The 26,931-nt window shown below is 32.7% G+C and overlaps 1 protein-coding gene across 1 annotated transcript; it reads right to left on the reverse strand.

The window, feature by feature from the left end:
* Window positions 1-1,885: 1,885 nt before the first annotated feature.
* Window positions 1,886-19,246, reverse strand: LOC126965778 (neogenin-like). Its single transcript, XM_050809540.1, has 17 exons — window positions 18,988-19,246; window positions 18,100-18,292; window positions 15,939-16,042; window positions 12,899-13,052; window positions 11,606-11,810; window positions 11,344-11,530; window positions 10,581-10,705; window positions 9,792-9,926; window positions 8,710-8,907; window positions 8,100-8,400; window positions 7,899-8,014; window positions 7,610-7,821; window positions 6,204-6,364; window positions 4,989-5,120; window positions 3,876-4,027; window positions 3,040-3,488; window positions 1,886-2,548 (listed from the first exon to the last, which is right to left on the reverse strand). Exons 1-17 carry the CDS (start codon window positions 19,097-19,099, stop codon window positions 2,461-2,463), a joined length of 3,024 nt encoding a protein of 1,007 aa, XP_050665497.1. The 5' UTR covers window positions 19,100-19,246; the 3' UTR covers window positions 1,886-2,460.
* Window positions 19,247-26,931: the final 7,685 nt, after the last annotated feature.

A 26,931-nucleotide genomic window follows, 5' to 3' on the forward strand; every position in this document is an offset into this window, starting at 1 on the left:
CATACTTTAACACCGATTAAAATATAATAATATTAAAATTTATTGCCTTGAATTTAATTTAAGTATACAATATCAGCTTATTATATATTATAGACAAAAGGGAGTAGGCTCAGCTGATGCTGCTTGAAATAATATTTTCATGCAGTGCTGGTTTTCATCCACCCCCATCTCCCTAAGGTGGGATACATAGTAAAGAGGGCAAACTAATAACTAATACGAATTCATATAAAAAAAATGGAAACTTTTTTAATTATATCAATCTCTGTATAAATAAATGAGTGTGTGTCAATGTGTCGGTGTAAATTTAATATGAATCGAGTTGCAAATATTGTGGTTAAATTATGAAAAATATTTATTTAAGGGAAGTTCTTTCCATACACAATAATTGGAATATAAATTTTCGGCTTCCTGTTGTTTTTTTAATAAAGCCATTTTATATTTACCCTTAAACTGAGTATCATTTATTATCATTCTGAAAATTTTAAAATAGTGAAAATGTTAATATAGATTTAAAAGAGTGTTATATTGCCACTTCTTCTCTCAACTTTTTCGATATGGTGTTAAAATCTTTAACATTCATAAGTAAAAGATTTTCTTTTCTTTAACCGAAGCATCTGTCTACGTTGGTGGTGGTTATAATTTCAATCGGTTATTCAAACGATAATCACCAGCATAGTGAGAAGGGAGTTTAAATAATAAATATAAATATTCACCAGAAATGATCCGCTTAGACTTGAGGTGAACCGCACACTTTGAGACGCTATACGTGGTTCTTGCATTTTCTATAACAGCAAAGGTTACACACAAATACTCGATCACCAGTTTTCTTCACATTATAACTATAATTTTCGTAACCCACTAGCATTTTTAGCAATCATCAAGGATTATGAATGGTCAATATCATAAAATTTACAACTTAAAATAGATTCCCCTCTCTAATTGTAATACTTTAAAACCAAGTAAGTAGTGTTCAATGAGCCAAAAGGTCTGCTGCATGAACGCGATAAACTTCTAAACGATCGAACCGATTCGAAAGGTTATTGCGCTGAATGACAGATTATTTGCTTTATTTATTGACAGACATTTAATTGGTAGTATTTTATATAAATTGCATAATATGTAGATAAATATTATTTTTTGTAATTTGGTAGAGTTCTCGCCATGCTCGCTTAGATGACACTGGTCGAGGGAAGCGATGGCTGGTCCACGCGTAAAGCTCGTGAACGGGCGCTACTTATGGTGGCTAGATTTTTTCTTTTCAAATTCAAATATTTTTATACAAAATAAGATGTGACATCACTTATTCAAAGTCAAAAACTACCACCCATTCCAAAATGATGCCTCAGACCTGAGAAGAATGGGCGCAACAAACTCAGAGGGCATTTATTTTCATCGAATAAATACAACAATTGTTGTTGTACAATTAAACTTATTATTTAATAACCTGAGGGCGGTCACTCCATTCCCAACCTTAAGAAAGTCATTTATGTTATAGTCTACCTTTTCCACACAAACGTTTTTTAACAATTCTTTTGAATAATGAAATATTATTAGTTATAGTAGATAGCATTGGTATCTGTCGATAGGCTATTGAAATGTAAGTAAGCGTAAAAGGATACATTTGTCCACCTACAGTAAGTTAATCTAAGAATAAATAGGTTATTGAAAACGTTAAATGTTTTGACTTCATACCATCATCATAATTTCTTTCAGATTAACAGATCATAGTATATTGAGCCAGCTGACCCTGACTTGTTCATAGTTATGTATTCTATAAAATAAAAATCTTAAGAGTGTGGTATTCACGGAAACTGTTCTGTGGTGGTATTAGATTACGTTCAGTGATTTAAAATTACAAGGATGCCAAATTAATAAAACAAAAATACCATTCGCTATCGTTTAATAAGTTAATGACAATATTAGAAATTCGGAATATGGAAATCAAGATATTTCATTTTTATTACAAACGCTACACTGTGACCAAAAATTCAGTAGGTTTTTATTCTATGTTTTTCAATAAGTTACAATAAATAGAAGATAAAAGTGTATAAGGATATCAAACATCTAATTATATACAAAATTAAAATGCAATTACAAAATTATTCTATATCACAGTTTCTAGAGAAAGATAAAAACTAATGCCTAATAATTACGTCGATACATTGCAGTCTATTCGTAAACACATCCACAAAACCTACAACCCTTAGTAATCAACCCTTAACACCGACAAAATGAAAAAATAATATAGCTTTACAACTTCATTGCTTATACTGAGTATTTTGAGCATTGTCGAAGGCAAAATCACTAAGGATAAGAGGAGCTGAATATAAGAGGAGCTAAAGAAAATTTACAAAATACTAGCCGGATTCCAACAATACCTATATGGTGTTAACCTTCAATTAATTGAACTATTTTTAGTTTATTATTGCTTTCGTTAGGTACTAATGATATTTTTATGAGCTAACTTCGGTAGGAATGTCCGGAGCTTCCCGAACCTGATGCTCCTGTATGATTTCCATACGCGTGCATTTCTTGATATGGTGACTCCCTGTTGTTAAATATAGAAAAGATTTATTAAATTAACACAAGTATTACACATTTAAAAAAAAACACTTTTAAAAAGGATTAAAACTACCTACAGTAAATACCATCTCCGAGGCAATAAATAGCGCTAAACCTCATAATGACAACTACTATCTTTAGCCATTTCATCTGTAGTCCCACTGAAAACGAGACATGGAAAAGTCTTGAAACGTCGGGTAAACTAAAATTACAATAAACATGTACCTTTTACGCAAAGTAAAATCAGTTATCATTACACGCATTTTAATCCCTTACGAAGTGTTTTATTTAAAAGATTTATTAATGTATGTCAATAATATAAATACTTCAACAAACGCCATTGTTATTGTAAGAAAATATGGTTTTAATAATATTTTTAAGTTTTGCTAGTATACTGTTAAAATATTTCCACATGGTATTTTCTATAAACAACATTATAAGAAACCCCAAACATTTATTATTATTTTTATTTCATACCTTTCATATGGTGGAGGTGGTAGTATATCACATAAATTCATTCTACAGTTCTGTTCACTTCTTCTTCCTTGACTTGGATACCGTTGTTCTTGTCCATGTCTAAAGCTGTTTTCTCGCCCTAACCACTGCCATTGAGGATAGTCGTATTCAACATCAGCTATGGCAGCCCATTCTTTGCGAGCATCGTGTTGACTTGTTGATCTTGATTGTGCAGTCTTACACGATGGACATTCTTCTATTGATAAGTCTTGATCATCAACATTACCACATTTGGTCATTTCACTATAATCTTTAGTTAATGTTGAGCTATTACTGCTACTTCTACAGCATGTTGAGCATTCTTCGTTTGAATACTGGTTGCTTTCTGCAAACGATCTCACCATGCTGTTGTCGTAGGAACCAGGACTAACTGCACATTTGATACACGAGTCTTCTGCATCAGTGTGACCCTAAATAAAAAAAATATTAGCAAAAGCATTCGGAATTGTACTTAAAGATGACAAATAGAGAATTATAAATAAAACAAAAAGTATAATAAACTTGGAAACCTTCTAAGAGCTTCTTGCTAAGAGCATAACGCGCTAACCTTAAAGATCAGCAAGGTATCTCCAAGATCTCTAGAATTAAAGATTCCATTAGCAGTTTTCATTTAACATTAATTGAGCTGCTTGGTTGCTTATTCACTTTAAAATTAATATTGTTGACTTTTAAAGAGGTAGGAAGCTTAGTGTTGTTAAAGTTATCTATTTATGTAAAAATAGAATAAAACAGAATATTGCACAGACTAATAATTTTTTTTATATGTGTAGAACGTTGACAATTAATATGATAATAACCTGATAGTTAAGTTCACTATAGATTGCACTTGAAGCATATGGCTCAGGGGGGTATTTCCTTTTATCCTCGAGACATATATCGCTTATCACACCAGTATGTTGAGGAAGACTATATTCTGCTTCCATAGTCATAGTTCCAATTGTGTTGTTACCTAAAATTGGCAAATCAATCAAAATCAGTTTCAAGGCACTTTCCAAAAAAGATGTAGCAAGAATATATTTTTACACTTTTATACATATCAGATTATAAAAATGGCTTTATTGCTAGCTAAAAATTCACTGTTCTTTAGAAGATAGTTTGGATTTACTGGCTCTTTATTTCGGGATTCAAAAGTAGAGTACTTTTGCATATCCATTTATTTTAGCAACAAGAGTACAATTTCAGTATCATCGGTTAAGTAGTTAAGCCGTTAAAATGTAACAAACAAAGACACATTCGCATTAATACTAATATTAGGTTTAGTAATAATATAAATTGCCATCTCAAACTCTTCCAGAGTATTAGTGCTCTTAAAATTCTAAAACGGACTGAAAGTTTTTGCGTCATATGTTTATCGATACAATTATTTAGCTCAGGATATTTTATTTTATATTTAAAAGCACTTATCGTTGACTTCTTCATGTATATAATAAACAAATGAGATATAGTCAAGGCTGTCTAACATTCTAACCTCTCAGCTAGCCTTAAATATTGATTTTGAAAATTGATTATTAAAGTCAAAGTCAAAAAATAATTTATTGACATAAAATCAACAGATTCAATCACCAAAAATACAATTCAAATACATGCTAATTCTAACACAACACAAAAGTCCAAACATGAATATTTTAAAAATAATACCATCCATAAAATCTGAACCTAAAATCCATAAAAAATAACAATTATAATACTATTCAATTCCTCATTGTAATATCGTTTACGTAATCTTCAATACTTATTATTTATTGATAATTTCATTTGCACTTTTTGGTAATTTATTATAAAATTTCATACCATTGCATGCAAAAGAAGTTATTAGTCATCTAAAGAATAAAGAGACGATACAATATAAAAACTCCAACACAAGACAATAGAAATTTTTTAAAATATTTAATCTTAATTTGATAACGTACCATGTAGAAGACTCTGATGACAGTTTAACATTTCCACGCGAGGTTCGTTTGATGTCGCATACAAAGGTCTATCTCTAGGCCACGCTGCTTCCTTGCCTAATAGACACTGTTGTGTATTCGTCAGTGGAGCACCTAACAGATAACATTAGTTTAATCAATCAATAACAAGAAACTATTACTGTACATCCTTAAATAACTTCACCATTACGTACGAAGAAATAGGTTGAAGGGAAACAAAATCTTTCGATATTAAGTGAACAATTCGTGTAAATGTATATTTAAATTTACTTGAACATTTCTAATGAATTGGGAAAACACTGGGATTGATGAATATTTTCATGGATTGATCACTTGATTGAACATTGTTATTAATTCAAAGGGAAAATCGGCGTGTTAAAAGAGTATAATCTAGACATTTTTATTAATTCAAAGGGAAAATCGGTGTGTCAAAAGAGTAAAATCTAGAAAGTTAGAAAGAAATAGACTCCGATATCCTTCTATATAACAAGGTAAGCCAAGCTTTTTACATCGGTGCAGTGGTACGTCACCCGTTTTTAGACGTCGAAAGTGTAGTATGTCACATTATACCCTCACCTAGTTTTGACTCTTGTTTAATTTAAGGGATGGTTTATTCTCCTCTAAACTAATTATGGAATAAAATCAGAGAGAGATTAGTAATCATTTCGACTTAAAGCAAGTAACTATTAAAAACGATAATCTGCAAACGTGGTTTCCAACATTTCATGTAAACGGTTTATCTTGACTGTCATTTTTATGACCTTATTTTTTTTAAATTTTCTCGAAGTTTTGCTGACATTTCTAACACAAGTATATAAATACAGCAAGAGATGTTGCTGATAAAAAATATTAGATTGGAAATTAATAGAAGCAACACAATATTACAAGTGATAGATTTTAACGACTAAGGGATAATATTGGACAGATAAATATATTTCGTATAATTTTCAGTATTTGGAGTTATTTTGTGACTTTATTAAAGTTTTACGTCAGTAAAATCAGATTTTTGATTTCCACAAAATTAAAGAACACGACAACGTAACATATTTCAAAAAAAACCTACTACGCTGCGCCAACCTGATATACAAATACATAAATATAATTGCCGTTGAAAAGATAATTTAGCATACTAAGTTTACTTTAGAAGAAGGTAAATATAATATTCGTAAATACAAAGAAACGAAGGCTGATACTTACAAGTAGCGTTATGACTCTTTCGTTGCTTCAACTGACGTTGTCGGAAATATATAATAACACCAGAACCAACTATAATAACCCCCAAAATTATTATACTCAGTACTAATAACCAAGTCTCATGGAAAACCGATAATATTGCTTTATCTCTCGCTGGTTCCGTCCTGAAACAATTTATAAGTTCAGCGGAAGTAGATCGTGATAGTTACGAGAATAATAAAAACATTACGTTTTATTATGAAGATATTTATAGCGGTTATAATAATTTATTATTATAATTTATTTATATATATTGGGATGACTAGACATTCCATGCGTATTCAAGAATACTCCGGACATATGCAAAGTAAAGTCCTCTAATACATTCCAGATTACTGAAAAAACGGGTCTCTCGTATGAAACCCACTTGTCACTGGTCACTTATATGAAACCCAGTTGTCTGAAAGCTCTGTTTGCTACATTATCAACATGCTCATACATTGAAAACTTAGCATTGATTTGGATACCCAGGTCTCTAACGGCAGTCACTCTGGGTATGCACGTGCATTTTTTTTTGTAGTCAAATTCAATTGGATTTATTTTACGAGTCAGAGTAATATGATGGCACTTTTTAACATTAACTATGATTCTGTTCCTTGCATAGCATTCTGTCAAGGCATTTAGGTCATGTTGTAGTTTATGACAATCTTCAAGTTAACATATTCTGACAAATACTTTTTGCCGTCAGCAAACTTAAAATACTGTGCAAGTTGGAAGAAACTTCCAATATCTAATAGGTAAGCGTTATATAAAAGTGGACCTAGGATGGGCCCCTGGAATACTCCTGTGGGTATAACTACAGTCACTCCTAGCACTACCCGTCACAACTGCTTGCATCCGGTTCTTAATGTATGAAGTAAACCAAAGATGCATGCTCCCATTTACGCCTAGCACGCTTAGATTTGCCGTAGTATTACGTGATCAAATGCTTTATCGAAAACCGTGTAGATCACACCCACTTGATATTTCTTGTCCATGCTCTGTAATACGAAATCCGTAAAAACAGTTAAATTTGTAATGTTAGAACGGTTCTTCATAAATCCGTGCTGCTCGTAGGGAATCTAGTTATAATGGGGCATATGTATCTATGGACAACTGTTTCGAAAAATTTACTCATTACGTTCAGAATGAGAAAAATGATCTGCTTTTATGTATCGGTACTATAAGTGCTTCTTTCCACACATCAGGGAAACTACTGAAGACGTTCATGGAGAGATTAAATATAATGGATAGCGGTAGGGGTAAATTGTTAGCACACTTATTTAGAAAAATTGGTTGAACTTATTGCTTTTATAACCGAAACGTTATACCATTTCCTAAATAGTTATAATATTCAGATTATAATATAAGTAATCGAGTAATGTACTCACTGCACGTAGTGTCGCTGCGACTGTGTGGGCAGCATGTGTATGTGAGCAGGAGCGCTGAACGGCCCGTGTCCACGACGGGTGACTGCTGCAGCGCGCGCTATGTACCGGCCGCCCGCCCGCAGGGAACTGGCCGCTGCGGCACGGGTGCGCGCTCCGAGTGACATCTGACCGACCACGCGGCCAGAGTTGGTCCCACCAACCCGCACTTCAATCTATTGAGAATTAAAATAAACACTGAAAAGCAATCGAATGAAAAACACCAATAAATTATTCAATAAATAAAACATACTAAGTAACCAGATAGTTCTCCATTCCAGGCGTCTATAGGTGGTGGGTCCCAACGAATCCATGCTGATGAAGAATTAATAACACCAGCTGTTACACTCTGTGGTGCTGCTGAGGGAACTGAAAACGATTCATCACTTGATGCATTTAGCTAGCTGCATAGTTAGCATATGAAAAATTAAACAGAACCTTATGAAAAACTTACTGTCTTCTTCTGTAAATCCACTTTTAATATTGGACGGTTTCCCAAGAAGTAATTTGTAAAATGGCATCAAAAATATATTATACTTTGCATATGGTATTAACCCTGTTAAAATATGACTAGAGGAACCGCTGTTATGAATAGTGGTCATGGTGAAATTCTCGTGTCTAGTGAGTTCCACAAAAGCATCCAAGCTAATATTTGATTGTTGACTATAATATTCAAATGCATGTTCTTTGTTCAATGACGTTCCATTAAACCATATTTTTACGCCTTCTAAGTATTCGTTATAATCTGTCATTACCTGAGGCATAAAAAATATAAGTGAATTAGCGTTTAAGTAAATTCGTCGTGATAATAAATATTTTTTTCCCACCTCGATGAAAAGTTGGTCCTGGAGTTAGTTAGAAGTGGCCGATTCTCTCCCGGCAGACGACTTTTGTCTCTCGTACCAGAGACTTAAAGCAACCAGGTAGGAAAAAAATCGTATACGCACCACGTGAGATAAATAGGAAATTGCCACCCGCGATTGTCACCCTCGCCTTCGGCTTCGGTGAGAATGACCTACTTTACTCCCTAGGTGCGTAATATACTATTATGAAACTCTGCTTACATCCCAAACAATTTTTAGAGTTGTTGCTGATATTCCTTCCACCCGCCTCAATGCCAAAACATCCTGTTGCAAATAGCGTCGAGCTTGAACTAATTCGTATTGTGTCATCGGTGGATGATTTTGCGGTTTGTTTATATCCGGATGGGAAGATGATGATTCCAAATTATCATTGAATGAATTCGCTTCTCTTCTTAAAACCTACAAAAATGCCTTTAAGTTTTATCTTATCGATAACCGTTTGTAAATATATTGAATAGATTATCTGAAGACCAGGAGCCTTATTACCAAAATCGAAATACGAAGTTTCGGTTGATGGATCGTACATTTTCCTAATACGAAACTGTTTTGGATCCGATGGTCATGTTTTGATTTTGTCGAGATTTTGTCTTTCGTTTACCTTATTCCCAAATTCTCTTGACATTTACATTTTCATTGTTTGACATTATTATGATCGTAACTACCACTTCATTTTTATGGTTATGTCTATGGTTCCGAAACGAAATCCATCCGCACTTTTCGGATTGGAAGTACTTTGGTAATACAATTTATTTATTTATTTATTCATAAAGGCTTACCAACTAAATACAATTTAAAAAGTTATGCACTGAGAATTAAACAAATAAAATAAAATAGTTTAAATGTACTTAAATTATAGAGAGGCACAACATTAATATACGAAATACATGTGATATTTTAAAATCTAAAATCTATAAATTTTGGAGAGCAATATAAATTTGTTTTGTAAAATTAAGAAAATTTGAAAAGAAGATATCAATGTTTTCATCTATATTAAAAATACTATAACATAATTGTAACATCAGCTGTAGAGGTGAGTTTAAGCCATAATTACTGTGGTAGAATTTAATGTGCATTGGGGAAAAAGTACTTTAATTCGAAGTTCGACGATCTTTCGTTTCGGCCCGAAACTTCAGCTTTCGATTTTGGTCATAGACCTCCTGGTAACTAATGAATGACTTAAACTTGTGATTTTGTGTGAAGTCTTGAGTCTCATATAAAGTATTAGCTTAGTATATTGGGAGGTGATACAAAAATGTGAAATCCATTAGTGTGTAATATCATACCTGCAATGTGATGGTATGTAATGCGCTTCCAGCAGCACTGACAGCGACGCATGTCAGTCTGCCGGCGTGCTGCGTCGAAACACGATCCAAATATAGCGAGCCGCTTACGTGCACTGAATTTGGAAAAATAAGCTCCTGCCAACGTGAAAATCTTTCGATAAGAAAACATAATTGGGTTTTTAAAAGAGAAAATAACATCAAAATTAGTCCTTTGAGAATCCTTAATATTTATTTTTGAAGTGAAAACTTCTTTAGGAGCGTTGAGCACTTTTCTTCGGATGGATATAAAATGTTAAACTCACGTCAGAGCACGTGACCTGATCGAAAATACGTAAGACAGTCGTTGAAATTATGAATGAAATTGTTTTTTCTAAGGGATACACTTTTTAATGTAATTTTTTTTATTAATATAAATTATCATTTTTATGTACGATTCGCAATAAATGAATATTGTATTGAACCACATAAATTCTAGTACTTTTATACGAAAAAATAAAGCATTTCGTAGCAAATTATTACCTAACCAAAATTTAAAAAATGCACAACGTTAATGTTCAAGTTTTCACTTTTGCCCAAAAAAATAGCGGGTGGCACTTCGATAGGGCCGGAGTGCAATCCGTTATTTTTTGAATAGGAAATGATTGTGGATTTTTGATGGTATTCACACCAGGCTTAAAAGGATTGACTGTACGATTCCCGGAAGAGTTGAGCGAAAAATTAAAATCATTAGCTAGAGACTAAGAAATTCAAATGGACTAAATTTTAAATGATTTAAAATTTTGTATCAACCTGAGATCCTTCCATTGTCCAGAATATGATTGGCTTTGGGATTCCATCCGCTTCGCATGGAAAGGAAACAGATTCTCCTTCCCATGCAGTTTGATCAGATGGCACACGTATAAAATGCGGTAAAGCTGCAATAAAAAACAGTATCATAGTCTTTTTGAAATTGAATTGGATACAAAAATATCAGTCTTTTTTTACAGCTTGTTTCTTGAGCGAAGAGACCAATTGACCTCCCGGATACAGCCACTTTTTTAGGATCCAATTGTATGCTTTTCCTGTTCATGCAACATTAAATTCACTAGTAAATCTACCAAGATATTGCATGAAACTAACCATAGATATATAGAGGAGGGGGCTTTAACGTTCCTTTACTATTATTATATTGTGGAGTCCAGATCATTCAGTTATGTTATGATATGGATATTCATCCTTTCCGCGAGATAGATAGTTTATTTCATCTGCCATACCCAGTTATTATTCACAAAAATTTAAATGAAACTACACTTTGAGATGATTGATTATAATATTATATGAATTTACTTATTTTCTTTAGCATATAAGATACGATACGAGGTCCTTAGATGAATAATACTATGGCAATTTGATCCTTGTAAAAAGGCGCTGAGTTAGTTACTTCCTTACTTCGCACCTCTTAATATTTTTTATTGGATATTAACATTTAATAAGTGATTTAATAGAGTTATTTACAGGTATCTCCTATCGGAGCATTTTTACGGAATTCGTTGATATTTGCAGATATACTTACAATGTATAGTTAGAGTTGCGCTAGCGTCGCTACTTCCAGCTTGACTTTCCGCACGGCACGTGTATGTCCCACCATCAGATAATACCACCCTATCTATCCTTAGAGACCCTCTTCGTACAATAGCGTATGGAGATAATTGACCTTTATCCCGGGACCAAGTCACTGATACATCTGATTCGGGTGAAGCCTAAAAAGTCTTTCAATTATTTATATGCTCTATTTGTCAACTCCTAAGTATTCAAACTGTGGTCAAACTACTCACTTGACAGTGAAACTCCACATTCTGACCTATAAGTGCCGTTATATTATTAGGTTTCACGAGGAAATGTGGTCTGCGTAACACGAGAAATGTGGCAGGACGCGATTGTCTTTCCCCAGCTACGTTTGATGCCACACATTTATAGACACCGCTATCACTTGGAAGACTTTCAATAAACTTCAAATCGCCACCATCTATTATAGTAATTCTGAAAATATGTTTCTTATCAAATTTAGAAAATATAAACTTAAACAGTTTGTTGTTCATAATCGTATTCTTCAAAATGTTTTAAATTATTATAGACGAGCCAACCTACCTACTAAAAGCTAATCCGAATGCTCGCTTCATGTGGTGATATTAAACAAAATTGAATCTGAGCTCTGACAATTAATGACTGTAAAATTTCAGTGATGTAATGTTAGAACATAACCGAATAAACGTTCTGATAATTTAAATTTTAAACAGATGCACATTTTTCTGTTTAAAAACATGCTTACCTTTGAGCTAGTAAATGCAAAACATATATCTTTTTGATATCTCATTACTTAGGGCGTATAACTAATTTTTTTTTATATGTATCGACGCATATTTAAGAATTTAAGTTTGTCAACGATTCTTAAAGCAATATATACTTTATTACTCAATTCAAAAAGTACTTTCAATGCGCGTCAAATTAAGGCTTCCACAGTATTTTTGTCGTTTTAAATTAAACCACAGATTGGAAATGGAGCGACCGCCCTCAGGCTATCTAAATAAAAAAATTTGGTGTATTGAATTTTATAGAAAAAAAGAAGAAGCCCACTGAGTTTCTTGCGCACGTTCTTCTAAGGCCTGATGCATACATTTTCGAAAGAGTGGTACTTTTTGACAATATAAGAAGTTTGACTATAAACTTGAATTACTCACTTAATTTTGCCAAAAAATTTTTTGATATTTTTGCCAAAATCACACATTTTGAACATTCAACAAAATGAGAGATTTAGGCCAAAATATCTAGCTGGAAAATTTCCAGTATTTTTGCTAAATTTGTTAGAGAATACTAAAGTACTGACGCACTTTCATAAATTTTATTCTACATTGCTTAATGTAAATAAATAATTATTAAAAAAGTAAATTGGCTACTTCACTTTCGAATTGATACGAATTATAACCTCAAGTAAAAAGCAACCGGCAATTTAAAGTCCAACAAACATCAGTAAGACCTATGGTCCTGTATAATTCCCTGGGCAGCTGTTTTCATATATGATTAGCCCATTTGTATTATTGTAAATATAGACATTGTTTAAAAGTTTGTACCTTCCATTTACATCTACATCTAAAGTATGTCCATCTTTGACCCAATGCACTGATGGGTCTGGCACTCCTTTCGGTGATAAACATTCTAACAACGCCGATTCTCCACTTGCCACTTTCACATCTCGTGGTTCATTTCTGAATTCCTCCCGAAGAACTGTATATACAAATAAGTTGATATCCAATTAAAATGTATCAAAAACTTTATAAAACACAATTAAACAAACATTTGCACATACTTAAAACTCGTAAAGTCGTTAAAAGTTCAAGTAAATAGTTTAACTATTACGCTACTTAAAGAGTTAATTAAAACGGTCCCCCCGAGTGCAATTAGTTCTCTTAGCATTTCATAATGCACTCTTTGTTTTAAAAGATTTGCACAGCTTTGAGATAACAATTTTATTCTTCTGTGTGTATTATTAAACGGTACACTTAGTTATTAGTACTTGTATAAGTATTAACTGTTAATAGAGCGATTTAATGATTTTAATCATTATGGATGCTGAGCTGAGTTTGATTTTCTACTTGGATATTATTTTTGTTAGCAGCTTAAGTACGAGTCCGCTTAGATGATCACAATATTTGAAACAAACGAACTGCACTGCGGTATAGTCTTTGGAGTGAAGAGTACTTAAGGCACTGTGAGCATTTTATTTCGTGGACATTGAATGAGGTTGAGCTGTCACACCCAGCTAACGCTTGCTTAAGTAAAGTCGCCACGAATCCACTAAGGGAGCGCGATCAGTTACAACAACGTTAAATGGAGTCATTATACGCAATTAAATACATTATAAATAGTTATATTTCATAGATATTATTAACCTCGCTTTGAAGAAGTTTTCACTTGTGTCGTGTGGTCTAACAGACACAGTTTTTTTTTCGTTTTAAGCATGGATTGCGTGGTGTTTTTAGAACGATATCAAGTTGGTTACTGACAAGTCGCTATATAAAAATAAATTTATTTATTCATTTTCTATTAGAAGTTTGTAATAAAATAATCATATTATGAACAAAGTACCCCTAAATAGCACAATATCTAAAATCAAAAAGCCGAAAGAAGGAAAACTTTAACATAAAAATAGCTTACTAGAAATTTTACATTGCATGTAGCACTAACAATTTAAACTTTTTTTTAAATTTATTTTACAAAATTTTAACATTATTACTTGGTTTGTTAATATATCGCAACCCGGTGTCGGTAACTCGTTACCGACTGGCTGGTTCTCTAAAAATCGCTTAATGCTTCTAAGGAAGTTCTCACTTAAATAAGTTATATGGGAGACATATTATTATGTTAAATAATAGGCAGCAGTGGTCCTTTCGAGCCGACTTTAACCGAACGAGCGTTAGATAGCCAAGCGTGACGGCGAACTCTCAGTCATAACCCATGAAAAGAATTCAAAAACTTAATAAATTGGTCGAATGACAGCAACTATACTATCACTTTAAACTTGAATCTGCGAGTCGATAGCGTTAGATGTGACATATAATTAGTCTGGCCATAAATACTGTGGCAATTAAATATAAACAATATATTACATTTGAATTTGGAATCTGACATCTTTATATTATTGTTCATTGAGTTTTCTCATTTTGGCGCCAGTAAATTGTACAATATTTTGCGATATTAAAATGGAGTGGAGTGATAAAGAGAACCGAATCGCTATGATTGCATTACACAAAGTAGGTATGGAGCCAAACGCAATTTTAAAAGTCTCCATACGCTTGGTATTAGTAAAATGTTTGTGACAGAAAAAGATCTGGCCGTTCACGTAGTGTTCGTCAGAAAAAGGTGGTCAAACCAGTAAGGGAAAGAATTCGAAGAAATCCTGTCCGAAAGCAGAAGATTTTATGGAATGAACATTTCGGACTTCATCAGCAGCTAAATCCGCTGAATTATTTTTTATGGTCAGTTTTAGAGAGTACGGCTTGTAAATTGATGATTTGATGATAATTTGGAGTCCTTAAAAGAATCCCTATGATTGGCAGTGAAGAATTTTCCCATGGAAAGAGTGCGTGCTTCTATTGATAACTGGCCTCAAAGTTTAAAGGACTGTATTGCATTTAATGTAGACCACTTCGAATGAGCTTTTTATTTTTTAAATTGTTATGTATTAAACTAACACACTGTAAAAGTAATAAATGTATTTGCAATAGATTTTTTTTTTCTTTCTTTCAGTATTTATGGCAAGACTATGCTTCCGGGTTCGAATCCCGGTAGGTGCAATTTTTATGATGAATATGTATGTTTGTTTCCGAGTCATGGATGTTTATATGTATTTATGAATGTTTATGTAAGTATATTATATTAAACTAGTGGACCCAACAGACGTTGTCCTGTACACATGTTTTAAATTTGAAAAATCGGTCCAGCCGTTAAGAGCAGTTCACTAACATACACATGAGCAGGAGAATTTTATTATATGGGCGGAATTGAGAATCTAAACCAATCTCAAATTCACTGAAACAAACAAAAAAGTCATCAAATCAGTCCAGCCGTTTAGGAGTTAGTTTAATTGTGAATCTAAACCATTTTCGAATCCACCTGGAGACACACACCAATCTCAAATTCACTGGAACACACAAAAATATCATCAAAATAGGTCCAGCCGTTTAGGAGGTAGTTCAATTGTGAATCTAAACCATTCTCGAATCCACCTGAATACACACAGAAAGTTTCATTAGAATCGGTCCAGCCGTCTAGGAGGAGTTCAGTGACATACACACGCACAGAAGAATTATATATATAAGGATATGTCATTGTCTTGTACCCATAGTACAGGCTATGCCTCGTTTGGGGCAAGATAATTAGTGTTAAAGTGTGTCAATATTATTATTGTCATGAAATGTTACCTTTTCAACTTTTGTATAGCATTTACTTAACACACAAATTTTAACTTTAGGTACGACTGTTCTTTGTTTCCTAAAAATGTTTCCTTAGCACCAAAGACTTGTTTTACATTAACATGTAATTCTGTTGACGTTTCATTAATAAATTAATAAAAATAAATTGAAATGTAATACTTATTCCATATATCATTACCAGCGATCGTGAGTGTGGCGTTCTTGCTAACGGCCTCACCGACAATATTGCGCGCGACACACCAGTAGACCCCTTCATCACTCTCCTTTTTTCCACGCATAACCCTAAAAACACCCTTCATTCACATCACACTGCTAAATCGTATCGTAGACACTTTTTGGGCATTGGTATTTCGTTGATATTCGTCTTCTTCTGTATCTATCATGGATTTAACTAATAAAAAGCTATTTGCACCGATTTCAGGCAGGCAATTTTAACATTATACTCCACAAACTGACCTTTAACACTATTTCTATGTGTGGCTTTCTTCAACAGTGCATTTTTCAGTGATGTTATCTACAACAATACTTTTATCTGCCGTATTTCCACATCGATATCTAATAAGCAAATTTAAATAAAGCTGATCAAGTCTGATTCGCGTTCTTGTATCAGTATGATCAAGGTTTTTGTTGCCAATTTTCAGAACTTGCCAACTTAGTTTTATATCATACATTCGAATAAACAAGCGAATAGAGAGACAAAGCGTATAAAAGAGAAGAAAATCTCGAAAGAGATAACAGCAAGATAGAAAAGGAAAACGAATCTATTGTTATTGTAACAGATTAAGATTGACAAGTCGTAAACAGTCAACCACTAGCTAACGCCAACATTGACAAATTAAAATCGCGCTGGATGGTCGTCTATACGGTAGTATTTTCTAAGTCTATGGTTTTTATTATTGTTGTTACAGGGGAAATACTGATACATACTCTGTCAATGTTAATTTCAGCTGTGTATCTATTACCGGCACTGACCTCTACTATTTACCACTGGACTGGCGGCTGTCAAAGTGCTTTAGTACCTGTTTGATATTCGCCATTTTGGCGCTGTTGGCCATATGGCGAGAGTCTGCGGTACTAAAACTAGTGATGACAACCAGCAAACATCTATATATGGTAGGAAAATATTTACAAAAAAAAATGTGTACTTTATAACATTAATTCTTAAAGTACAAATAACACGAACAACGAACGAAATTAATTCAAAATGCAAAAATACTTCAGAGTATTGTACATTGCTTCGCATCCATTTGTATAATGATACGTCAAAATTAGTTCTCTGGACGCTCGCGAGCGGCGCGGCGCTTCAAGTCGGCACAAGAAATTTTCTGACAAACATATGGAACAGCCCGACCAGTGAAATTTATACAGGTTAGTGGGAACGGAGGCCTAACAAGGCTTTGTCTGAATAATCCGATAATTTAGTCCATTTTTTGGACTAAAGACAAATTTCAGACGTAGGTAGTACCTGTGGTGCTTTTCGTGTCTCAAGAATGCCTACGCAGCGGTGATCACTTAACACATGATAACTTGCATGCTCATATTGGGAGGCCAAATTATTCAGTAAAAAATATACCGTTAATAATAAAGGATATAGTTTCAATAAAAAATATTTTAAATATAAATATAATCTGAACCTTAAAGTTTATTTTGGTGCGGTCTTAGCTTAGATCAGATTTTATGAGCTTTCGCGGTATTCAAACCAGCTGATAATACCACAGCTGCTTCCGCTAACGTAAGATAATAATAACTAAATAATATTTTTATTACAATAGGGCATTATAAGCGCGAATGTGCTTTGAGCTTATATATTATTAAAAAAATTAAAGAATTAAGTTAAACAAAACTTAATTAAAAGCTCTATTTTTTACGTCCACTTGACTTCCTTTTGTTATTTAAATTTACTTGAAACTCGCAAATTGATTGGAATTAGAATAGAATTGGAATAGAATGGATTGAAATACAAATACTTTTTTAAGCTAAAAAAAACATAAAAATATTTAATATAAATTAAATGAAAACATTATCGACAGTCAAAAAGTGCTGTGCACAAAAATTTTTTTTGCAATTTTATCAATATTTTATACCTTTCATTTCAATTGGAATTTTATATAAATTTATTGTCCAGTAAGCTATTCTAGGAGTAACAATTAAAATAGACTTACAAACTATTTTTATGATTTTGTAATAACGTATATATAAATTCATCTCTGTAAAATAATACAAGGAAAAAGTCCCTATAATTCAAATTCGTAAATAATTCGTATGGTTCATATCGAATAAACTAAACAGAAATATTGTAAGATAATCTCCACGATTCTACACTAAATGAATGACTTTACCTGAGAAATAACAATCCATCTTCTAGTAAGACTCTGTGTGGGTGATCTGTGGGTGCGAGCGGCTCACCGTCTTTGTACCACTGGATTGTTGGTTTTGGTTTGCCCTCAGCAACACAGCGGAGGGTAGCGGGTTCACTTCTCCCCACTATGGTGTCAGCGGGATGCTCCTTTATCCGTGGGGCCCGGCTTTGGGCTTTTAAAATAATCTTATTTGAGGATTCGATGTTTTTACATTAACTTATAGCAGTAAACAAAAAATACACCTGTTTATATAATTATCTTAATATTAATATACAATTAAGACATGCACATGAGATATTCCATCTAAAATCTCAGAGCGACGGGCGCCTAGTGATGTGACGGGGCCGTATCTCACTACGCTACGCCTTAGCGGGTTCTGTGATGCACAACAATTCGACACAGATAAATTTGTCTGTGTCAAGATGTCAATTTAAATTTGGTGGACCATCTGCACGAAATCCATAAAAAAAAAACGAAATTTTATAAAATAATATCCGTATCGATATTATATTATTTATTTATGCTTACTGTAAAGAACATTAATTTCCAAAAAATTATTCATTTCATTTTTATCTCTTACATAAATAAGTTTCTTAAGGTAGCAAGCACAAAAAACCGAAAAAAAAAATCAAATAAAAACAATTCTGGCTAAAAATGTTATCTTGGTCTTAAAAAAAAAATTAAATTTTACATACTTGTCTATTCTGAAAATTTATAATATTATAACTTGTAATATAATAATTAAAATGTAAAACATGAAAATCTTAAAACATAACATTAATTATTTCAATCATTAATAACATTTACATATCAAAAAATATAGTCAGCCAATTAATAAGACATGTTTAAAAGTTATATGAAACTTACCAATTACAGAATCCGCGAAAAAAATATTCAAAAGTAGAAGTAACTTCAAATTATTCAATTCACACTTATTCCTTAATAGACCCGAAAACATACTGACACTAATTATGTACATTCACTCATACCCCACGTAAATAAAGTTTTTAAATTAACATCTTAGCACACAACGTAAAAGTATTTACGTACACAACATCGCAATTTATTTCTCGGGCCAAACAACACGGCCTCCCCGTCAGATGTCGTTAAGGTTACTGTCCCCCTCTTTCACGTCATTTCGCGCCGGCGCACTATCACGAAAATTGCGAGAGGGAACTGTATTAAATTCACTGCAGGTAAGCTTATATTAAAATTTCAGCACTTGATATTGAAAGTTTGTTTTATCTATCTCATTGAACGAGTTGAATGTCTAAATTGCTAAGTTTATCACGATATTTGACACGTGCCGCTTATTTAAAACTTTAAATATTATTTACTAGTATAATACTAGTTCTATAGCACTGTTCACAAATATTACAATATTATATTATAAGTGATAACTAAATATAAACTTAAATCTAAATTATAATGTTAAGTTAAACAGCTTGTCTCTCGACAAAGGCCTTTTCTAAAGATTTCCACGCCTCTCTGTCTTTCGTTTTTAACATCCAGTCTTTCCATCGTTTAGTTTGTCACCCCTTTCTTCTACTACCATCTCTCAGTTCTTAAATCATCATCATCTTCATCAGCCGGAAGACGTCCACAGCACAAAGGCCTCTCCCAAAGATTTCCACGACGATCGGTCCTTCGCTGCCCTCATCCAACGTATTCCGGCGATCTTGACCAGATCGTCGGTCCATCTTATGGGGGGCCTACCAACACTACATGTTCCGGTACGTTCCAATATAACATAGTGTAAAATGTCTTCAGTATTTTTTTAATATTTGGATTATGTAAGTGTTATTGAAGTTTATGATATATTTCAGCATAAATAATGCATAAAAAAAATTAATTGGAATAGAGTTCAGCTAAAATTGCAGATTCTGTCAATTTTGTAATTAATAGCTTTTATTGATTTTTGAGGCCGTCAAAAATTGGCGCCAAGTCGTGCTGAACTGATTGACGAATATTTATTCAAACAAAACGAATCTTATAACATTTTATGTTAACGGTTGTTCACCAAGTGGTCGATGGTTTTTCTTAAACAAAAAAGAATACGTAACTGTTTCTATTGCATTAGCTGTTGCGTTGACACTTTACAAACATATTGCCTAGTCAAAGTCGAAAAGGTATTAAAATATTACATAGTACTTAGGAATTAATCTAGTTTCATGGAGAAGATTTCACCAATAGATGGTGTTGCACAACGTCAGCTTTTATAACTTTCAAATGAAACTTTTTCAAAAGACAGTGCTCATATAAAAATATTCAACGTAAAGATTATTATTGTTATGTTATGATTATTATTGTATCGTCATATAAAATATTAAAAATATATGCATTAAAAAATTGGGGTACAAGAAATAGAAGTTGGTCGATTCTCAGACCTACCCGGTGTGCATACAAATCGGTTCAGCCCGGTTTCCCTTCAAAACGTATAAATCGGTTCAGCCATTTCGGAGGACTTTGGTGACAAACACCGCGACAAGAGAATTTTATAAATTAGATAATATGGCATGCTAAACTAGCATGGAAGTTTAAAATAGATAAATTTAAAAAAAAATATTAAAAAATATACAATAATCTTCTTCCTAACTTAAAAAGAATGGTATTTAAAATCTTGTTCTTATTCAACAAGAATTTTTATATTATTGAAGTTGTTTATGTGTTATATGCCGATGCATACGATTAATTTAAATCAAAACATAACACGAACCTTTATGAACTAAAATATTGTTTTAATCTATTAAATTGTGAATAATTCATAACACGAAATCAGCGCCAAATTGTATTATGACGTCACATAAGCAGAAGCCTTATCCCGTGGCTATTCCGCACACGTGCTATCAGTGAGGTGTCAGCTCAGGCAGTATTCTGGGCACGTGTTTCGTTACCTAACTGTTTTGTGGCACTAGTCACCTTGATTAGAGAGTACAGACTCTGTCTGCGAGCTTTCAATGTGTTTCTGTGCACTAATACGTGCAATTTAGTTGTTAAACTTAGAATATCGATAAGTTTATATGTACTTTAACAAATATTTATGTAACAGATTTTATTCAAATTTCGGACAGTTTCCATCATTCAAATATTTTTATTCAAAATCACTTATTGAACGTCAAAAACTACTACCAAATAGACTGCCTCAGACCTGAGAAGAACGGGCGCAAGAAATTCAGCGGGCTTTTTTTAATTAAAATATGGGTTACAATGTAATATTGTACAAAAATCATTTATAATTAAAGAGCCTGAGGGTGTTCGCTTAATTCCCAGTCTGTGGTATCATTAAGAAAATATTTTATGATATAGTAACCTTTCCCACACAAACGTTTTGCACATTTTCTGGGATCATAATGTAGAATATACATCGCCCAATTAAAGACTTACTAACTCGACTTAACCGAGTAGAAGGCATAACATTATTAGTGTATGTCACAATCAAAGTAGATAATATGCGTGAAAATGATCCCTCCATTTGAAACATTTTTTTTAAATTTTACGCATTAATAGAACCACTATGGGTGATAATTGCAATTATAGTGAATCATGATTCAGCAGAGAATTAGCAACATATTTGACCATTACAGAGACCATTAAAAATTGGACGGCAACGAAATACCTTCCCGAATTTTTTAGTTTTTTAGAGACCTAAAATAAATTATATCATCGATATAGGTACATTTGAATATAATACCTAAAATGTACTTAAATATTTTTAACAAATCGACAAATTAAGGTAAATTAATAATATTATTAGATAATAAACTGCAATTATTGTTTTATTTTTCTTATGAAAATAAGGGATGAGACGAGCAGGACGTTCAGCTGATGGTAATTGATGCGCCCTGCCCATTACAGTGCAGTGCCGCTCAGGATTCTTGTATAGCCCCAAAAATTCAGAGTGGCACTACAACTGCGCTCGTCACCTTGAGACATGATATTAAGTCTCATTTGCCCAGTAATTTCACTAGCTACGGCGCCCTTCAGACCGAAACACAGTTATGCTTACACATTACTGCTTCACTGATTAACATAAAATGAAGTCAAATTTATACACATTTTAAAAAGCATTTCTTTCTATCTGTGATTCCCTCTTGAATCGAAAAAATTACTTCAAAAATATTAATATATCTTAAGAAAAACCAAAGCATATCAATAAAGTTAAAATCCTATATAAATATGCATCATTATTATCCATTTACAACGTTTACATACTAAAACGGCATTAATATTGAACCATTAATAACACAAGGTTATTGATGCCCTCTATTCTTCATGTCACGTTATATTTTGACAGGTTCTGAACTGAACAAGATCTCTCGACAGATTTTATAATCAAGCCATCGGTTCGATACAAAGCAGCCTTCATTAACCCAATTTCAATGAAATATTCATGAACCGTGCCAAACTCCATATTAGTCTGATAAGCCGGAATATATTAATCGCCTGCAACATGTATTCAATCTATTCATTCCATTTTCATTTATAACATTAACCCACTAGGCAAGTGGGGGGCTCCTTTGCACAGGATGCCGGCTAGATTAAGGGTACCACAACGGCGCCTATTACCACCGTGAAGCAGTAATGTGTTAGCGTTTTGTGTTTCGGTGTGAAGGGCGCCGTAGCTAGTGAAATTACTGGGCAAATGAGACTTAAAATCTTATGTCTCAAGGTGACGAGCGCAACTGTAGTGCCGCTCAGAATTTTTGGGATTTTATTGAAAATCCCAAAAATTTCCGTAGCGAAACTGCGTTGAAATGGGCAGGGCGTATCAATTGCCGTCAGCCGAAAAGTCTTGCTCGTCTCGTCCCTTATTTTCATCAAAAAAAAAAATACTTTCATCCACATTTTCTCAATTATTTGCTCAGTTCATCTTATCTCATTCATCTTCTCTACATGACCAAAACACCTCTACATTTTATTAATCATATTCTTAAATGTTTTTTTTTTTCTGAATACTTATCTCATTTGTAACTAATTCATTATAGCATTGTATAATAGGCGTGTATAGTATTGTGTAACTTATATAGCTTGTAATTAGTTGTTAATTTGTATTACTTTTGTTTTGTGGTTTTTATCTTACCGTTGCTTACCTTTTAACTAAAAGTGTCGTATAAATTGTTCGAAACTTCACTGGTGAAAGTGTAAGTTTTAAGATTTGTTTATATTTAAGTATCGTAATACTGTTTGTTTCCTATACATGAATAAATAAATAAATAAATGTTGATAACGGAAAAAATTAATTAATCAAACAATATATTTGCTTTGTCGTTCACCATTAAATGAATATTGGAACAAAATAATTTAACTTTGATATTAAGAACAACATTAATAAGGTTCAGAGAACCAACTAAAGCCGAATCACTAAATTGAAATGTAACGCTACATCACGATTGCAAGTGGTATAAAGTTACATTTGAATTTATCGAAAGCCATACCGATACATCTAAAGATATTGATAATTTTCCCATATTCATATTATATTATTTTTATTTTAATAACTTATATCAAGTAGAATGATATATCTCCGTCTTATCCTATACTGTTAAGACTGATTTCTAATAATTCTTACCCACTAATTAATTATCTAAGAGGCTAAAATTTTTTTTTTGTAAATTTCTCCTACTAAAAACTAATTTGGGAACAAACTTCCCTCCTCTGCATTTACCAACTTCAAACAAAGTACGTAAACTCACACTAATAAATTTACTTGTGACGGTCAATTTTTAAATTCAATCGCAATCTCAAATGGGCGAGCCGAGCTTGATATTTTGATCCATTTTATTAACCGACTTACGGAATATAATTTTTCAAAACATTAACGTAAAGTAAGACAACCACTACCTATTTGGATTGGAAATCAATATTGACATAATATTGAAATGTACATTAATGATTTATTAGATAAAACATCAGATCATAAAAATGTGATACTTGAAGAAAAATATGGCAATAAAAATGAAAATCAATAACAAACGAAATACGAATAAGAAAGAAAATAAATAAAAGCAAACACAATCTTTGCGAGGCGATCGCACAAAATGCAAGTTTATTTATTTCCCGGGGATAAACATGCAATATAAGATAGCTCCTGAATTCCTGGCACGTCGCAGTGACTCGGACTCATGTCAGGTGAGGCTTACGGAGATACAGATCACTGACACGTGCCACGGGGTTGCAACTTTATAGAACAAGTATGTAAGGGTGCTCGTAGATTTGCTCGTTTTTTGTCGAGCGATAAGGCGCGGCGAATGCTCATTGCGCTCGTTCTATGTTTTAATATTGTTGGAATCAATTAGTAACGTAACACACATGGTTAATCCAAGTGCTGTGGTGATTTATGGCACTGCAGGCACTAATTGTTTGATATTCATTTATATTATTTCTGAACTGAATATTTAACTTTGCAGTGAAGATTGATACCTATATAGGATCCTTAAAAAACAAACTATTTGTGTAAATTACCCCGTTAATAATCTTTTATTATGAAACTAGTAATTCTAATAAAATTCCATATAAAATTAATGTAGAACTTTATAGTAAACGGCCCCAACAATTTATATCGAATCTCCAATCAAAGTATCCAATTATTTATTTAGCTTGCCCAACTGCAAACATAATTTTACTTATATAAATAAATGGTGTAAATTATTATTATTAGTATTGACGTATCTAACTCAAACTTTATAGCAAAAACATGATATAATAATTTACTATTAATAAAAGGTTAATATCTGATTTATACCTATATTTACTCCTTTAAATGATGTAGACACCTACTTTTATAAGAGTTCACATTTTAATAAATACATATAATTAAATGAATATATTTTTTTAATAAATACATATGGGTTGAACGACAGAGTATAATTATAATTGCATATAATATAATAACATGTCTTTCCTCAAAAAACATGATAAATAAAAACTAATATAGTTACTGTTACGTTACCAGTAAGTGTTTGATTTATGTTGAACCCCGAGATTGAAAAATTTCTTTTAACGAAAGATAAGTCAAAATTGTTAATTTATTTTCTCGTAGAACTAACCAGTATAGAGTTTCAATGATAATCAAATTTTATGTTTTAGTTGTACATGTTAGATTAAGAAAATTAAGGAGAATCAATGGTTTTTAGAGTTAATTTTTAATGTAAAGAATTTGTACTCAGATGGTGAGAGACTCAAAAATTTCACTTTTGTTGGGCATTATGTACACTACTGTGAAATATATTTGAAAAAAATCTATATTGACTTTATGCACAAAATATTGAAAATACGTTTATAATAATATATACGCGTCACGCCATATATGAGATGGTTGTACAGTCGATAAGTACCTTTATATAGACACAACTCAATGGCACGTGGCGCACGCTTGCATTTCCATGATAAGCATTTTGTAGTCAGTAGCTTAAAAACCAAGCGACGCGACGCCCCGCCTGCGGTGTTAGATAATTTTAACAAATTATCGCCACGTGCTAGAGTTTGCTTAGGTCAAAATAGGAATATCAATAACCTTTGATATTTAGAAAGTATTCTACTATTGTTGCTTAATAAAACCGGTGATCTACAGAAATGAAAAGTTAAAACCAATTAGATAATTAAAGCTTTTTGTATTTAAGAGATGGATTAGATGTGCACCAGGAATTTTTAAGCACACAGTCTGAATGTAATTATAAAAATAGTAATAAAATTTCTAATTTTTTTTTTCAGAATCTGTGAATTAGATGCAGGTTTTTAATACCTAATCATGATCTAACTGTCAATAAAAGATTTAACAATTCTAGCAACACAGTAAAAACGCATTCTATTGAGAACGTTATTACAATTTCTTAGGCTTTGCAAAATACAAATGCAATGCGATCACTTATTAAGAACCCGTCCTGTTATTTGTAAAAGTTCAATTCTTTGAAAAAACAAAACCAACAAAGGTATTAATCATTCATGTATTCCATCATGAAATTGGATTTTTTCAATCACTATCACTAAAAGTGAAAGTAGACATTCTCAATACAAGAGTACGAGAGGTTTTTCATATGAAGTAACAAATATGAAAAACTGATTTGAGAATCTCTTTCTTACTAAGAAGATCACTCTGAAGATCTACCGTTTGGAATTGGTTTGAATCGATGGGGAAAATCAAATCCTTTAATTAACTTAATAAATTAGAATATGTTAAAAATAGAAGAAAATCGTGAATGTAAGTTTGTTTGTTGCGCTTTTACGCCGGAGCTACTTAACCGATTTAAATGAAATTTGGTACAGCGATAGACGAGAGATTGGGAACGGACATAGAAGGTTTAGTTTGCCAGATCTTCTTCGGAATAAGATTCATATAATATGTTGGGAACGGGAGTGAAAACGGGAACTGGAACTGGAATAGGACTTATTATTTTTATAAAACCTTTTTCCACGCAGGCAAAGTTACGGGCATCAGAGAGTACTTAAATAGATCTACAATATATTATTTTATATCCAGAATCCATCTATTTCAAATAGAAAATCAATCGTCCGACATTTTATAGAGTCGTTTCATAGAATAACATCGGAGTTTCGCCAGGCAATGAAAAGTGCGATCCTTATAAATAAAACTCAAAGAAATTGCTAGCGGCGCTTGCGAAGTAAATTCACATCGACATAAAGCAAGTTCAAGCGCCGTAGGGGCCACTAATTCAATCAATTGGCCAACCATAAATAAACCGGAGGCATCTTACGATCCACACGTAATTGAGAAGTAAGGCTACGGACGGCTTAAGCGACAAATCAATTAAGTGCGATATGATAAAAAGGATGTATCAATTTTGTAAATTATTA

Source organism: Leptidea sinapis, chromosome 8 (genome assembly GCF_905404315.1).
Source record: "Leptidea sinapis chromosome 8, ilLepSina1.1, whole genome shotgun sequence".
Lineage (NCBI taxonomy): Eukaryota > Metazoa > Arthropoda > Insecta > Lepidoptera > Pieridae > Leptidea > Leptidea sinapis.

Excerpts from the sequence above, each read along its gene's own strand:
- LOC126965778 (XM_050809540.1), bottom strand. The coding sequence starts at position 19,099 with ATGTACATAATTAGTGTCAGTATGTTTTCGGGTCTATTAAGGAATAAG. Across the intron at positions 9,927-10,580 it reads GGACAATGGAAGGATCTCAG|GAGCTTATTTTTCCAAATTC; the intron begins GTTGATACAAAA and ends TCACGTTGGCAG. Across the intron at positions 8,401-8,709 it reads CTCTAAAAATTGTTTGGGAT|GTAATGACAGATTATAACGA; the intron begins GTAAGCAGAGTT and ends TTTATGCCTCAG.